This window comes from Rhinoderma darwinii, chromosome 1 (assembly GCF_050947455.1).
Source record: "Rhinoderma darwinii isolate aRhiDar2 chromosome 1, aRhiDar2.hap1, whole genome shotgun sequence".
NCBI classification, from domain to species: Eukaryota; Metazoa; Chordata; class Amphibia; order Anura; family Rhinodermatidae; genus Rhinoderma; species Rhinoderma darwinii.
This window is the reverse complement of record NC_134687.1, coordinates 481,238,461-481,256,724: the sequence shown is the minus strand read 5'-3', so window position 1 is coordinate 481,256,724 and position 18,264 is coordinate 481,238,461. Positions and strand designations below refer to the sequence as shown.

The 18,264-nt window shown below is 43.3% G+C and overlaps 1 protein-coding gene across 3 annotated transcripts in view; it reads right to left on the bottom strand.

The window, feature by feature from the left end:
• IFT81 (intraflagellar transport 81) overlaps positions 1–18,264 on the bottom strand; it is a 156,973-nt gene that overhangs the window by 136,061 nt on the left and 2,648 nt on the right. For all 3 annotated transcript variants that reach the window (XM_075834517.1, XM_075834508.1, XM_075834520.1), the window contains 2 exons: positions 17,761–17,925; positions 16,242–16,345 (listed from right to left, as the gene is read on the bottom strand). In XM_075834517.1, the coding sequence (XP_075690632.1) occupies positions 16,242–16,345; positions 17,761–17,904 (248 nt within the window). In that variant the 5' untranslated portion in view covers positions 17,905–17,925. The remainder of the gene's footprint in view (positions 1–16,241; positions 16,346–17,760; positions 17,926–18,264) is intronic.

The following is an 18,264-nucleotide window of genomic DNA, read 5'->3' as shown; positions in this document are numbered from 1 at the left end:
ACAACCAGATACATTTGAATTTAGAAAAATGCAAATTTTTGCAAATTTTCTCTACATTTTGGTGTTTTTCACAAATAAATATTGACTTTATCGACCAAATTTTTTCACTAACATAAAGTACAATATGTCACGAGAAAACAATCTCAGAATCGCTTGGATAGGTAAAAGCATTCCGGAGTTATTACCACATAAAGTGACACATGTCAGATTTGAAAAAATTAGGCTGTGTCATATGGTCCAAAAGTGGCTGCGTCCTTAAAGAGGCTCTGTCACCAGATTTTGCAACCCCTATCTGCTATTGCAGCAGATCGGCGCTGCAATGTAGATAAGAGTAACGTTTTTATTTTTAAAAAACTAGCATTTTTGGCCAAGTTATGACCATTTTTGTATTTATGCAAATGAGGCTTGCAAAAGTCCAAGTGGGCGTGTTTAAAGTAAAAGTCCAACTGGGCGTGTATTATGTGCGTACATCGGGGCGTGTTTACTTCTTTTACTAGCTGGGCGTTCTGACGAGAAGTATCATCCACTTCTCTTCAGAACGCCCAGCTTCTGGCAGTGCAGACACAGCGTGTTCTCGAGAGATCACGCTGTGACGTCACTCACTTCCTGCCCCAGGTCCTGCATCGTGTCAGACGAGCGAGGACACATCGGCACCAGAGGCTACATTTGATTCTGCAGCAGCATCGGCGTTTGCAGGTAAGTCGATGTAGCTACTTACCTGCAAACGCTGATGCTGCTGCAGAATCAACTGTAGCCTCTGGTGCCTATGTGGCCGACACGATGCAGGACCTGGGGCAGGAAGTGAGTGACGTCACAGCGTGATCTCTCAAGAACACACTGTGTGTCTGCACTGACAGAAGCTGGGTGTTAACGAACAGAAGTGGATGATGCTGATTCGTCAGCATCATACACTCCCATTCCGAACGCCCAGCTAGTAAAAGAAGTAAAAACGCCTCGATGTACGCACATAATACACGCCCAGTTGGACTTTTACTTTAAACACGCCCACTTGGACTTTTGCAAGCCTCATTTGCATAAATACAAAAATGGTCATAACTTGGTCAAAAATACTCGTTTTTAAAAAATAAAAACGTTACTTTAATCTACATTGCAGCGCCTATCTGCTGCAATAGCAGATAGGGGTTGCAAAATCTGGTGACAGAGCCTCTTTAAGAGGTTAAAGTGATAAGCAATATGGCTGCACATCCGATTGTCAATTTTTTTAAATGGACATCAGACACGGATACCTTGGCAACTGGTTTTCTGATTCACTAATACACAGCCAGCCCACAGTTCAATGAACCATTAAGGCTGAGTTCACACGGGGCGGATACGCTGCGTAAAAGCACATAGCGTATCCGCCCTGTGTGCCGCAGGGAATTCCAGGTGAAAAACAGCACCAAACTGTGGTACAGCTTTTCGCTCGGAATACGAAAAACTGCAGCACTGAGACTGACGTTTCATCCCAGGAGACTGCTGCAGCCTTTAATTGGCTGCAACGGCTGTCACATGGGATGAAGCGTCACCTCAGGAGGCCGGCCCTCTGACATCATCCAGGCCGGCCTCCTGGGATGATGTTTTATCCCATGTGACTGTGGCTACAGCCTGTGTTTGGCTGCAGTGGTTACATGGGATGAAACGTCATCCCAGGAGGCCAGCCTGGAGGAAGATACACAGACTCCTGGGTAAGTATGAGATTTTTTTCTCTGAGTTGCGTTTTTTCGACAGAATCGCTGAAAACACCACAACAACTGATATTTATTGCGGGTTTTACCTCCCCATTGCATTCAATGGGAAAAGCCCGCAACAAATAAGCAGCGATTCCGCAAATACAATTGACATGCTGCGGAATAAAATTCCACACCGCAGGTCAATTTCTGAGCGTTTTTTCCGCTCAGTATTTACGCAGTGTGTAGATGAGATTTTTTTTTATCTCATCCACTTTGCTGCTACTGTATCTGCTTTGTATTTGCCGCAAGTAATTCAGTTGTGGAAAAGCTGCAGTGTTTACACAACGTGTGAACTGACCCTCAGGGTATGACCCCACACACAGGATACGCTGCAGATTTTCTACAATAGAAAATCTGCAGCAGAATCTCTAGAAAAACGCTGGTAAATCTGTCACAGAAATCTGCACCAACTAGTGCGTTTTTCCTGCTCATATTGGATTTTTTTTACACAGTTTTACCTGTGGATTTAGTGTCAAACATTGGTTATAACAAAGTATATATATATATATATATATATATATATATATATATATATATATATATGTGCACCTGCAGATTTCCAGTGGTTTTTACTGCGTAAACGCTGTAGAAAAGTACAATAAACAATAAATCTGTTGCGGAATTTCTGGTCCACATTGAAGTCTATGGGTCAAACAGAACTCGCACCGGAATTGAAAAACACAGCGTAATTGAAAAACGCACCGCGGAACATTTTCCGCGTGACTTTTGTGCGTTTTTTTCCTTTAGCGTTTACGCTACGTGGGATCCTAGCCTAAAGGGTTTCGTTTCATTGAACTGGTTTTACTCACTATAGATATTTATCACACCGTCAATCAACGTAATGTTTGTAGTGGGAGAAGTAGTTTATTGGATCCCAATAAACAAGATATAAATACAAACTGACCCATTCAGGAAAAGAACCTGCATGTAATATGTACCAGAACTCATATCCGTCCTGAGTCACAAAAATCATCAGGTTATTCTTTTTAAATTTACCAGAATGTGGTCTATGTAGCAACCATATAAACAACTCCATGTCTATGATCAATGCCACTCCCCTACCCGCTTTCCTGGCAGGAAGTCCTCAAGCGCCAAACAGCAGACTAATAACATCCAGCCAATAAACCTAAAGACAAGTCAAATCTTTTTTCCTACCCATTGGACAGACTATTTCTAAATTTATCTGGAATATTAAAAAAGTTAGAATTGTGAGACACATATTCTCCTGCCCGATGGCGTCATTGGATTAAATGACCCAGAATTTACTCTCGAGCCATTTATTTGTCTTGTATTATCGATTGGATTAGAGCTCCAGCACATAAATTTGGGTTGGTATTGAGAGAAAAAGTTACTTTCTAATCAGATAAGAACGTCTTTCACTATAACTAAAGTCTTATTACCAACATGTAAATGGTTCACAGGAACCCAAACTACTCAGGCATACCCCTCCCCAGATGGAAGTTTGGGATATCTTCTTTGATCACTTTACGAAATAGCATCCCAAGGTCATCTAGATCCTCACCAACCCCTATAACTCAACTATTTGATGAGCAAAGTTGTCTGTTAGGCATTACAGCTCTTGCGCATAAAATATGTAGTACTCATACATCTACATTACTATTTGGATGATATAAAAAAAAAACAGCCCCTACCTGTCTCTCTGTCCAATTACTTCACAGTCTAGCTCACCCTGCTGGCTTGCGAATAGTTCTTTTGATTGACCGCAAACAAAACCAGCTTCTTTCCTCCGATTCTCTACTGGATGCCATCCAACTGGCTTCCTGCGCTTTACTCAACAGATAAAGCACGAGCAAAAGTTGTCAAAGGCCAAATTATTGGCAAGGTCCAGGGAGCATTACCATAGTTGCCAACATTTAAGGATTAAATTGTAAAGCCAAGTGAAAAACAGTAGGCAGAGAAAGCTAAATCTGCGATGGAGGATAAAAGCAATTATATAATGACATTTTGATACACTTCCATTAATAGAAACAATTCCAAGGACAAAGCTTATAAACATAAAACATGGCAATCCCAGTTCCTTTTACCCCGTGACCTGCACATATTCTCTGCCTCAGACATCAGACCGTACCCTAGCGTTACAAGCATTTGAAAATCACTACAGTGTTTAGGAAATATTTACTCAAGTTATCAGGATAAATTCCAATGTTTTCAACTCTGGAATTCTAATTTTGAAAGAAAAATAAAGTGGTCATGCATCTCCTTCAAATGGGAAACCTAGGGTATCTGGTCTGGACCAAAAGGCCTAACAAGACTCGCTGCATATATGGTCCAGACGGGATATTCTGAACATCACATAGCCTGAATTTATGCTACACTTGGGCTGGTTAGGGACTATTAAAAGGGACATGTTCTAAATCAGTAGGCAGTAAGGCCCCATGCACACGACCGTAATTTCCATCCGTAATTACGGATGAAATTGTGGACCCATTCATTTCTATTGGCCACGGACACCTTTCCGTATATTTACGGATGGGTGTCTGGGCCGTAGGAATGATCTGCAAATTATAGAACATGTCCTATTCTTGTCCACAATTACGGCACGGACTCGCCTATAGCAGTCTATGGGCGCTTCAGCAATTGCGGACGGCTACGGATGTATATCTGTAGCCGTCTAATCCATATTTGCGGACAGTAAAATCCTTTACGGTCGTGTGCATGAGGCCTAACACTGGATGTTAACCTATCATCAATCTTATGCTGCCCTCTCTTATTTCAGCGGTCCGTTACTTGTGTGGTAGTTAGATGATATTGGTCTATTTACATTTAAAACTTTGCAGCGCTTGCATTATTCTGTGAGGAAGGAGTTTGGTGTAATCGCTACCTGCAACCTCCCACCGCTGATTGACAGCTTTCTCCCTACTACGAAGTAGCCAACAGGTTCCCTTTAAGAATGTGTGCCCTCCCAATCTAATCTATTATTAGTCAATGGGGTCCATTGTGCGCTGCTGATATATGTCGTGGCCGCGTGGCTCTCCCTATTCACTTCTGTCACAGTTAGGCCGGATTCACACGAGCGTGGCGTTTTGCGCGCGCAAAAGGTCCACAAAAGCTCCGTGTGTCATGAGCATATGATGCAAGGCTGCGTGTTTTTCCCGCAGCCGCCATCATTATGACACTCTGTTTTTATGTTTGTAAACAGAAAAGTACGTGGTGCTTTTCTGTTTTCATTCATAGTTTTGACTACTGTAGCGCACATCACGCGCGGCACATGGAAGTGCGTCCGTGTGCTGTGCGCGGCTTTCACGCACCCATTGACTTCAATGGGTGCGTGATACGCGAAAAACTGGCAAATATAGGACATGTCGTGCGTTTTGCGCAGCGGACATACGCTGAGTGAAAATCACTGACAGTCTGAACGGCCTCATTGACTAACATAGGTCCGTGCGACACGCGTGAAAATCACGCGCGTAGCACGGACGTATTGTACATTCGTCTGAATAAGCCATTAGGGTATGTTCACAGGGCCTATTTTCGCCCGTTTTTTGGACCGTAAACGCCTCCAAACAGACGAAAAATCGGAAGCAGAACGCCTCCAAACATCTGCCCATTGATTGCAATGGGAAAAACGGCGTTCTGTTCCGATGGGCCGTTTTTTTACGCGCCCGTTTTGAAAAATGGCAGTGTAAAAAAAAGGCAGAGAAAAAGAAGTTCAGGTCACTTCTTGGGACGTTTTTGGAGCCGTTTTTCATTGACTCTATTGAAAACAGCTCCAAAAACGGGTGTAAAAAACGCAGCGAAAATCGCGAGTGGCTTAAAAAAACTTCTGAAAATCAGGTGCTGTTGTCCCTTGAAAATAGCTCCGTATTTTCAGAAGTTTTTGAGTTTGCGTGTGAACATACCCATACAGAAACAGCAGAGTCTACCTCTGAGACTCACATCTATCAGACATTCTGGCATATCTTGTGGATATGCCATAAATGTTTGGGATGGCAATACACCAAATGAGACACTCCCCTTAAAATAAAAAAGTTCTATAAAAAAATATTACAGAAATACATTTTTAAATGTACTAACAATTTACATCCAATTACTAACGTGCCTAGCGCCTGTTATATGATGCAGGTTCAGGAGTTAATTGATAGTGATAACGCTGTAGGCTACTGTCAACTATAAGGCGGAATTCACATGACAGGGTTTCCCGGCCGGGTGCCGGCCGTTCATAAATCGTCCGTCACCCAGCTGCATTAGGAACAATAGACCCCTAATGGGGCTATTCACACGACCAATTTTTTGACGGGCCAGGAAAACCGGCCGTCAAAAAATGGGACATGCCCTATTTTCGGCCGGGTACCCGGCCGCCCAGCTCCCATAGAAGTCTATGTGGCCGGGTAATACACGGCCATCATCGGAATGTGTCCCGAGTGATGGCCGGGTCTACCGAAGCTCGCGCACTCTCTCCTCCTCCTCACAGCGCAGAGTGCATGTGAGGAGGAGGAGGGTCTTTTTTTGCTCCCTGTAGGAGATTGGGGATTCCGCTACAGGAGAAGTGCGTGACTACACTGTCCATATATGGACACAGCGACGTTGCTCACTTCTGCAGCGGAATCCCCGACTCTATGGCCGGGGATTCCGCTACAGGAGAAGTGAGTGACTACACTGTCCATATATGGACACAGCGATGTCACTCACTTCTGCAGCGGAATCCCCGACTCTATGGCCGGGGATTCCGCTACAGGAGAAGTGCGTGACTACACTTTCCATATATGGACACAGCGATGTCACTCACTTCTGCAGCGGAATCCCCGACTCTATGGCCGGGGATTCCGCTACAGGAGAAGTGAGTGACTACACTGTCCATATATGGACACAGCGATGTCACTCACTTCTGCAGCGGAAACCCCGACGCTATGGCCGGGGATTCCGCTGCAGGAGAAGTGAGTGACTACACTGTCCATATATGGACACAGTGACGTCACTCACTTCTGAAGCGGAATTCCCGACCTGTGGCAGGGAATTCCTCTCCAGGAGAAGTCAGTGACTACACTGTCCAAATATGGACATTGAAGTCAGTGACTTCTCCTGGAATGTGGGGGGGGGGGGTGGGTGCAACCTACAGGGGGCTGTGTGGCATCACCTACAGGGGACTTGGTGGCAACCCCTACATGGGACTTGGTGGCAACCCCTACAGGGGACTTGGTGGCAACCCCTACAGGGGACTTGGTGGCAACCCCTACAGGGGACTTGGTGGCATCACCTACAGGGAGCTGGGTGGCATTACCTACAGGGGGCTGGGTGGCATTACCTACAGGGGGCTGGGTGGCATTACCTACAAGGGGCAGGGTGGCATTACCAACAGGGAGCTGGGTGGCATTACCTACAAGGGGCAGGGTGGCATTACCTACAAGGGGCAGGGTGGCATTACCTACAAGGGGCAGGGTGGCATTACCTACAAGGGGCAGGGTGACATTACCAACAGGGAGCTGGGTGGCATTACCTACAAGGGGCAGGGTGGCATTACCTACAAGGGGCAGGGTGGCATTACCTACAAGGGGCAGGGTGGCATTACCTACAAGGGGCAGGGTGGCATTACCTACAAGGGGCAGGGTGGCATTACCTACAGGGGGCAGGGTGGCATTACAGGCAAGGGGCTGGGTGGCATTACCTACAGGGGTCTGGGTGGCATTACCTACAGGGGGCTGTGTGGCATTATCTACAGAGAGCTGTGTGTGGCAACAAATTTAAATGAAATTCATCAGATTTTAAAACGGACAGAAAAAAACGGATGCAAATCGGGTCAAAATCGGCCGGTAAAAACGGCAACACGGCCCGGAACGGAATCGGAACGGATGCAAACCGGATGCAAACTGGCCGGAAAATCGGCCAAAAACGGACGATTTTCCCGGCCGACACTCGGACCCCGTCGTGTGAATGAGGCCTGAGGCCTAAGGCCTCATGCACACTTCAGTTTTTTCCTTCAGGGTGCTATCCGTTTTTGTCACTGATAGCACCCTGAACCCATTCATTTCATTGGCCCCATGCACACTTCAGTTATTTAAACGGATCCGTTTTTCCGTTCCGTGCAAAGTAGAGCATGTCCTACTTTGCTCATTGATTCAGTGACCGTGTGGCCCATAGAAGTCAATGGGTCAGTGATGGATCCGTTGCCATAGCAATGGCTGGGTGAGCAAAAGTTCACAGACTCACAGACTACAGTAAACATTCATTCCTGAAGATAGGCTCATATTTTCACTCCAAAACACCCAAAAAACCAAAGTAAGCCAAGCAGAGTAATTTCAAACTGTTCTCTATGCTCTGAAAGCTGCAGAAAACAGCACCAAAAACTTCTTGTAAACTTTCTATGGGTGTTTCCTGGGACATGTGACAAGTTCAAGTGAAGTTCACATCCGTTTTTTAAACGGAAAAACGGAAGCCAAACGGAAGCAAAACGTCCGTGTAAAACGGAAACACGGAACGGAAACGGAGTGCACACGGAAACAAAAACGGACACACGGATCCGTCAAAAACGGCAGAGAAAACGGTGATGGAAGTGTGCATGAGGCCTTAGTCACATAGTATTTGCAAAGATAAGTATGGTGTTATTATAACTCTTAAAAACCAAACCCTTAGGTACTGTTCACACAGGGTTTTTTACAGGCAGAAAAAAATCTGCCTTAGGGTATGTTCACACACACTAATTACGGATGTAATTCGGGCGTTTTTGACCCGAATTACGTCCGAAAAATGCGGCTTGAAAGCGTTGACAAACATCTGCCCATTGAAAGCAATGGGCTGACGTTTGTTCACACGAGGCGTATATTTACGCGCCGCTGTCAAAAGACGGCGCGTAAATAGACGCCCGCGTCAAAGAAGTGTCCTGTCACTTCTTGGGGCGTAATTGGAGCCGTTATTCATTGACTCCAATGAAAAGCAGCGCCAATTACGTCCGTAATGGACGCGGTGTTCAAGCGCCTGCACATGCCGTTACAGCTGAAATTACGGGGATGTTTCCTCCTGAAAACATCCCCGTAATTTCAGCCGTTACGGACGCTGTCGTGTGAATATACCCTTAGAATTCCTGCAGGAATTTTGAGGCAGATTCAGACCTGCCTGCGCATTTTTTCCCGCGCCCATTGAATCTAATGCAAAAACCGTGGGCAAAAAACACCACAAAAAATGTTCGGAAACGAGAACCGCAGGTTTTTTCTGCCTCCCATTGATTTCAATGGGAGGTCAGAGACGGAACCGCGGCAAGAAAGGAAATGTCGCTTTTTTTACCCGCGAATGGCCTCTGCCTCCCATTGAAATCAAATCGGGAGCGAATTCAGACTCTTTTTTGGTGCTGATTCTGACACGGTTTCCGCGTCAAAAAACTCGGTGTGAACAGGGTATTAGGCCCCATGAACACGACCGTGCCTGCAATCACGGTCCGTAATTACAGGCACGGACGGCTGCGGACAGTCACCCGTATTTGCGGACTGTGCTCCCATTATAAAGCATGGGAGCATAGTCCGCAAAATAAAAAAATAGGACATGTCCTATTTTTCACGGAAGGTTTCTACGGCATGGACACCTTCCCTGTAAAAATACTGGAAGGTGTCCGTCTGCCATAGAAATTAATGGGTCCGTAATTATGGACGAAATCTACGGTCGTGAGAATGGGACCTTAAGATTTCCCAAAGCTGGTTCCAAAGCGATCTTTGTGTATGCCAAAGTCACCGTGTAGCCCCAGCCTAAGGCCGGCAGCAGACAGACACTCGCATTTGCAGACCGTAAAATCAGCACAGTCCGTAAAATGAAAAAATAGGACATGTCCCTTTTTTTGCGGGTCATTTATATGGCACGGACACCTTCCCGCAATTTAGTGATATATATATATATATAAAATATATTATAATCATCTATCTATCTCATATCTTTCTATCTGGTCAAGGAGGACACAGCACCACGGAGAATCTTTAGCAGTGTAAAAAAGTTGATGTAGATTTATTCAGACGGGTACATATAAAAAAGCGCATACAGAGCTCTGTATGCACTTTTTTTTTATGTACCCGTCTGAATAAATCTACAGCAACTTTTTTGCACTGCTAAAGAGTCTCTGTGGTGCTGTGTCCTCCTTGACCATATTGATGCTGGATTAGCTATCCCATTTACAGTGTGCACACTGGAGTGCTGGTTTTTCTTCTTTGAATATCCATCTAATTCTCTATCTCATATCTATCTGTGTATCACATATATATTGATATATAGTATAGTTGTAGGCTGGGGCTACATGACGACATTGGCCACGACACAGGTCCCATGGCCAAAAATAAATTTGTCCGGTAAAATTTCCGCTACCGCATTCACTTTCATTACTTGCCAAGTACGCTACGGAACATAGTGATCTTTGACCGTGTGACTGTGTCGTGTCTAAAGTCCGCCGTGTAGTCCCAGCCTAAAATTATACTATATATATATATATATCAATATATATGAGATAGATAGATAGATAGATAGATAGATAGATAGATAGATAGATAGATAGATAGATAGATAGATAGATAGATAGATAAGATAGATAAGATAGATAGATTAGATAGAGCGCCACTGACGGGGCATGTATTGTGATCATTGTGACAGCTTGTCATAATGATCACATGCCCAGCGACCATGCTGATTGGGCAGAGCTCCGTGATGTCAGATGTCTGGAAACAGCTGTATCACGAAGCTCAATGCCGCCACAGAGCGGAAAAAAGTATTAACTCTGCAGGACGTTCTAGCGTTTTTCTATTGACCCAATGAAAAACGGCTCAAGAAGTGACATGCACGACCGCGTAAAAAAGGCCCCGTGGGAACAGAACGCAGATTTTCCCATTGAAATCAACGGGCAGATGTTTGGAGGCGTTCAGCCTCCGTATTTTTTGCCATTTTTCGGGGCGTTTACAGCCTGAAAAATTGCTGAAAAAAGGCCGTGTGAACATACCCTTAATTCTGGACCACCCGGACGTTTATAGTCTATGGGCGGTCCGCAAGTGGTTAACAAAGATCGGCGACCACTCCTCCACGCAGAACACCCAATGACTTAATATCCTTGGGTGAGTAGTCGAATGTGCACTGCCCTCTTCAATACACATCACAGGTTTTCACTTGGGATAAAAATGGAGACAAAAAGACCATTGCAAACTATGATTTTGTGTTCCGGCAACTATTTCCATGTGATTTTGATGTGGGTTTGGAGTAATTTCATTTCCGAAAGGTCCAACCAAGCCTAAGCTATAGCCTTCTGGCAGGGGCAGACAGTTTTTCAGGATCCTGGACCACTAGCAGTAAAAAGGCCCGAAGCATGAATGATCTACCATATTTGACAGGTGCATTTCTTTGTAGGAAGTCTCTTTTTCATCAAATATGCCGATGGTGTGCATGACCGAAACGGTTAAATTTTTGTCTCACGTGACCACGTCACACTATTTGATTTGTATTTCCAATGACATTTTGCGGATTCTTTGTGGAACTGTTCCAAAAAGCTTCTTGTCACAGCAAAGTGGCATCTGACAGTGGAGTTTAAAATTTGGGTACATCTTTACCTCTCTTACCATCCCCCACACAACACGTGTTAGCAGTAAGCTTATGTATTCTCTATTTTTAACTATTTCATACTTTTTTTTTTTAAATGCTTCTTTTCCAGGACAGGAGAGACGGCGTGCAAGGTCTGAGCAATGGAGCGTGGGTACTTCAACTGCTGAGTATCTATTAGTTTACTGTGTAAGTCCATCGGCTGCCCAGCTGCCAATTTTGTAAAATCCAACATAACCCCTTTTAGTCCAGACAAATACTGAAAATATGGAAACCGTCGCAACAACTAAAAAGTTGGTTAGTGCAAAATATAGCCCATCCAGAGGCACACGATTTTAGAAGAAATGGTAGACAGGAACCAGACAAAGAAGTTGAAAGGAAAAATGAATAGGAACAGCAGGGCCTAAATGGTAATTTCAATGAAGTTTCATTTCCAGAAAACATGAGCCTATGTTACGATACAGCACTCGTAAATCTGGACAATGAGGACCAGACCTCCTGGAATTTCTCCAACTGACATTTATTTGGTGCTAGAGCAAGCTACTGTAATACTGTATGTGTAAATTCACATTGGAATACCGGTCGGAAAGAGGCCCTTTAGGTGGTGAACATGGGTCAACATGGGTACACTGACTGGTCTGCGGCTCTGCTCTGACCCAGTTGTCTAGCCATCACAATGTGGCCCTTGTGAAAGTCACTCAGATCTTTACACTTGCCCATTTTTACTGCTTCCAACACATCAACTTCAAGAACTGACCATTCCCATGCTGCCTAATATATCCCACCCCTTGACAGGTTCCATTGTATAAAGATCAATGTTATTCACTTCATCTATCAGTGGTTTTAATGTTATGGCTGATCGGTGTGTGTATATATATACACACACACACTCACATTTATGATCCTATAGCAGTAAATAAGATCGAGCAATAGGTAATTTTATATTTCTGTTTGTTTTACTTAGGCTAGATTCACATGAGCGTTCCCGTTTTGCTTCCGCAAAAAACGGACATGTTTTTCATGCGTGGCAGTTCCGTGTGCCATCAGTGTTTGTTTCGTGTGGCATCAGTTGTTGATGTCAGTGTTGGTGCACATTTCTTTTTTTTTTTTCCTTTGCATTTCAAAGAACTGGTGTGTGAATCACGGACAGCACTCAGATGTCCTTAATTTTCATAGCACCCACTGACTTCAATGGGTGCGTGATCTGCAAAAAAAACGCACAAGAATAAGACATGCAGTGAGTTTCATGCAACGAAAACACGCTGCATGAAAACCACTCCATGTCTGAATGGACCCATTGAATTGCATAGGTCCGTGTGACGGCCGTTGTTTTAATGGCCGTCACATGGACGTATTCAACGTTCGTGTGAATAAGGCCTTAGAGAAATATTGGAAACTTTCTATTCGGTTAGGCAGTCAATTTGCACAAGTGGGAACAGAAGTGCTTCTATATTAGTTTTCACTTTTAAATTAGCTTCTCAGCAACCGATCATAAAATGTCCCTTTTTATTGATTTAACATGCTGACAAAATTACAGCTTGTCGTCAGTTTTTGAAAAATGAATGCAAATGTGACAAACAATCTAGCTGCCCTACCTATGGAGGCCAGACAAGACAGAAATACGGCAATACCTCTGTAAGCCAAACAATAAAAACTTTTGTTACTGCTCTAACTTCAGATTTACAAATATATGTACAGTTGAAGTTTTAGGTATAAATGCTCTTTAACCCCTTTGTGCACCTCGACGTAATAGCATGTCCTGGTGCGGGGGTGATGTATGGAGAGGGCTCACACGCTGAGCCCGCTCCATACGCTACGGGTGTCAGCTGTGTATTACAGAGGACACCCTGGACTAACAACCAGGAACAGAGATCGTGCTGTTCCTGGCCGTTTAACCCCTTTGATGTTGTGGTCAATCGCGACCGCAGCAGCTAATGCATTAGAAAGAGGGGGCAACCCCCTCCGACAGCCCAGTGAACGCCCCGCGACGTGATAGCGGGGTGCCGATGGTTGTCATGGCAGCCCAGGGGCCTAATGAAGGCCCCCAGATCAGCCTTCTCTCTGCCTCTGTTAAGCCGTGCCTTTACAGGCAGAAACCTGTAAAAATGTCAATATACTGCAATACATTAGTATTGTAGTATATTTTTACCAGCGATCTAGTACAAGTCCCCTAGGGAGACTAATAAAATGTGTAAAAAAACGTTTCATTACGTTTTTAGTAGTGAAAATATAATAAAAAGTGATCAAAAAGTTTTATGTACCAAAAAATGGTACTAATAAAAACTACAGGTTGTGCTGCAAAAAATAAGCCCCTCACACCGCTCAATCAACGATAAAAAAAAAAATACTTATGGCTAGCAGAATATGGTGAAACAAAACAATTCCTTTTTTTGTTTTTTTTAAATAGTTTTTTTTCTTTGTAAAAGTAGTAAAATATAAATCAAATCTATATAAAATTTGGTATCACCGTAATCGTATTGAGTCGTAGAATAAAGTTAAGTTGTCGTTTTTAACCGCAGGGTGAAAGCAGTAAAAACGAAACCCAAAATAACAATTGAGGAGTCACAGTTTTTTTTCCAATTCCACCCCACAAATAAACTACAATTCCTGCCGCAAAAAATAAGCCCCCACACCACTCCACTGACTGAAAATTAAAAACGTTACGGCTCTTGGAAGGCGGGGAGTGAAAAACGAAAAAGCAGAAAATGGCTTTGTCCCGAAAGGGTTAAACCGTATCCTTCATTTATGTTTTATATAAACGGTAAAATTCAGAAAACAGTGTTACTTTTATTTTTGGTGTTGTTTTGACAATTTTATATAACATAGCGTATAGGTATCTGGAAGGGAGCAATGTTTTAGGATCACTATTGCCACTTTAAGACATTATGTAAAATCCTGGCCTATATGCAGAGCGCAAAGGGACATTAACCTTTTATAAACCAAGTATTGCGTTATAAAATTCCCACTCCTTTATCGCAGTACGAGGATCTCACCCCTCAAATTAAAAAGTGTTTGTACACATAAACATATTTGACACAAGACATGCTGAATAGAAACTTGCCTAATAATGTCATTACGTTCATAGACTGACTACAGGCAGCTATTTAGGTATACTTGAGGAAATTGAGGCAAAGATCAAACATAATTTTTTTAGTAAGGCTTCCTTCACATCTGCGTCAGGGCTCCGTTCCGATGTTCCGTCAGAGCTTTCCGTCGCAACGGAGCCCTGACTGACACAAACTGAAACCAAAGGTTTCTGTTTCCATCACCATTGATTTTACTGGTGACGGATCCGGTGCCAATGGTTTCAGTTTGTCTCCGTTGTGCAAGGGTTCCATCGTTTTGACGGGATGAATAGCGTAGTCTACTATGCTATTGATACCGTCAAAACTATGCACTGGATCCGTCACCATTGAAATCAATGGTGATGGAAACAGAAACTTACGGTTTCAGTTTTTGTCAGTCAGGGCTTCGTCGGAAAAAATCCCTGACGCAGATGTGAACATAGCCTAAGGCTATGTTCACACGGGGTATTTTGCCGAGTTTTTTGACGCGGAGACCGCGTCGCAAAACTCGGCAAAAACGGCCCGAGAACGCCTCCCATTGATTTCAATGGGAGGCGTCGGCGTCTTTTTCCCGCGAGCAGTAAAACTGCCTCGCGGGAAAAAGAAGCGACATGCCCTATCTTCGGGCGCTTCCGCCTCTGACCTCCCATTGACTTCAATGGGAGGCAGGAGAAAGCGTATTTCTCGCTGTTTTATGCCCGCGGCGCTCAATGGCCGCGGGCGAAAAACGGCGCGATAATTGCCGCGAAAATCGGCGTGCAGGGAGAGGAATATCTGCCTCAAAGTTCCAAACGGAATTTTGAGGCAGATATTCCTCCCCCAAAATACTCCGTGTGAACATAGCCTAATTATGGAAAAAAAGCCTGGCAGCCGAAGGGAACTGAAATTCCAAGTGGTTGATGATACAGTCAGCAAGTTAGAGGTCTCCATTGATGGGTCTGTAGTCAGTAAATGGGATGCAGACTATTTATTATTAAATAGCATAATGGCATTCCCGTATACAGAAAAACCTTGGAATTGCTATTGTCCTATTATTTCCTAATGACTGCATGAACACTCGGTTATTGAATGACACCTACAGACTATCCTGTAGTACTGGTGGTTTAGATGTGCTTTGCTGCATACATCTGGATGAATGTCATGCTGCATTCCAGGTAATTTTTACAGACATAAATAAAACAAAAGCCAAGTAGCAGGATATTTTTACTTGAAAGGGGTATTCTTATCTCAGACATTTATGGCATATCCACAAGCTTTTTTTGTAGCTCCCGAGTTCTGGAAACAGCGTAGTTCACTCTGCTATGCTGTTTTTGTAACTCACATTCCTTTCTATGAGCGTTCCAAAAACAGCGTAGCACAGCTGTTTCCGTACTCCCGGCCGCCTCGTAACTACGTGGCCAGAGAACAGCAACACCGGGACAATGTAGGACCCTGTTCTAGACATAGGTGTAAGTCCCAGAGGTGGGACCCGCACATATCAGATATTTATGACATATCCTGTGGATATCCCATAAAAGTCCAAGATGGGAATACCGCTCTAAAGGAGATATGATGGCTTACATTTGCAGGTCCAAAGCCTGAAGAGGGATTCTGATGACAACGTGTCCCCTTTAGATATACAGTGTTCTCATGGAGACCTTGTATGAATTCATATGACCAAATACAAGTTCTTCTTCCTACAAGGCTTGACTAGCGGCTATTATGTACTTATATGAGGGGACATCAATGTGATTTGGATCCATACTTTATCTCCATGACAACACTGCACTCAAAATCAAAACAAAAAATTTCATCAGAATTCGGCAGTTTTGGGCCTGTAACTTCATACATCCATATCTCAGAACACTAGTATGATGTGCATAAAGGGCCCTCTTCTTCTAGTAGGTCTCCTTTACTGTACAGCTTTCATACTTCCATAATAATCGGTACCTACATGTCTCCTGTGTTTCCTGGGGGTTTATATTTCAGGATACCTAGAATGTTCAACATCCTCTTAGCTGTTTGATCCGGCATTTCTTCACGAATGTCAAGGGAATGCTGCAAAGGCAATTAGATTAACCGAAAATTAATAACATATTACAGCCTCTCTGCATTTTTTTATAGTATTGAGGAGCGTCTCAGGTTTAGACTGTAAAGCAGGGATGGATAACACCTGGGGGCCATTGCCATGGCTGCTGTGACTACCATTAACGGGAGCTCTATTCGAACTACTGGAGGGTGGGGGACTTCATCTGATGAGTAAGGCCTACACATCCCCCCATTGTAGAGCATTTGCTGGACTTTTGTTTGCGTGTTTTAAAAAATTGGCGGCAATTGCTCCTCACATGGGTTCTGTGGATCTAGCCTTACAATGTGCATTACTGGCTCCTAAGTTTTGTAAGCTGGCTCCTAGACTTGGCTAAGACTTGTCTAAGCTTGCTGTAAAGGCCCAACTATTTAAAGTAACAACCACAGAAGCAGTTTAGCACTGGTGACATATACAGCATATTCCAGTCTCCGGCCTCGTTCATCAGTGGTTTGGAAAAATTGCTATGTGTAAATGGAGCTCAAATGAAACATTGTTATTAAAAAACAAACCCTACACCCCCATTGTCCGCTGACGAAAAACAAGGTAAATAATGCGACTATGACCCAGTCATGAGACCACAGTGAATAATACATCTAGTTCTTCACACATACATTGATGTAGCTATTGGATAAATTGGTAATGTAGTTTTGTTATTTAGCGTTTCTATTGGACACCTTTTGGTAGTTTGGTGCATTTTCGGATGCATTTAGGCTAAATTCAGACACAGCGTATTTGCTGCTAATCTTTGGTTACAGAATCTGCCCTGAAAAGCCAAAGTACCATACAACAAAAGTGAATGCGGTCTTACAAACATCAGCAGTATGGTATATATGTTGCAGATTTTTGTCACAGATACTGAAAAGTTTGTGTACTTCAGAATTTTTGGATTTCAAGGTAAATTACGGTGGAATCCAGATATGTTTTAACTTGTTAGCGCATCATACTGACTATCTTCTAAGTCACCCAATATTTTTGTATTTGTTCTGTGCACAAAAAAACACGACATCAGCATGTAAACTATGAGGTTGTGGGGGGTTTACTGGCAGTGGACAACAGGAGACTATGGGAAGAATTCTAATAAAAGTATATAAATGCCTTCATTCTAATAAAGAAACTAAATGATGTATAAATTAAAACCATTATTATTATTATCATAGGTGATGTGGACTTTAGAGACAAGCATCCGCTAGTGTCGGCAGCCTGTAGTATGTAGCTATTTGCAAAATAGAGACTGCCAAAAACTATGAACAGCTCCCATAATCCTGTCATATAAAATGACAATAGTTCTGCACCATAAAATATTTTAGCACGACACATAAAATGACATTTAGTACAGATAATATCAAATTTTCCTTTATGGTGAAACAAATGCAATATATATTACCTTCGGATCAATTTCTGCAACAACATCATTCAGGACTTGTAACAACTGCATGGGCTCCAGCGAATCAAACGTTATTAAGTTCAAGTTCTTCTTAAATGGTTCCTTGTTCAATTTTTCCACAATCAATTTTAGTTGGTCACTCATTTTTAATAGTGAGATTCAAATCTGTAAAAATAAAGAATTTTATTAAACTGGGATAGGAAATAACACTGTAGCAGGGCCAAATTCATGTTGGTGGAGGCCCCTTCCCCAGTAGAAGTGTTACATAATAGGTTGATCACTCTGGTCATACACATTAGATAACTCTCGGTAGATCCAAATTATGAGTAGGATCTGGTGGAAATCTTATGCGTATGATGGCGCCACCACTTTGAGGCACATTTAGGCCCCATGTACACAGCCGTAGAATTCGTCCATAATTACTGACCGTGATTACGGGCACGGTCGTGTACCCTTACTAATACAAGTGTAGAATGCTTCACGTTCACCAACAAAGCCCATCTG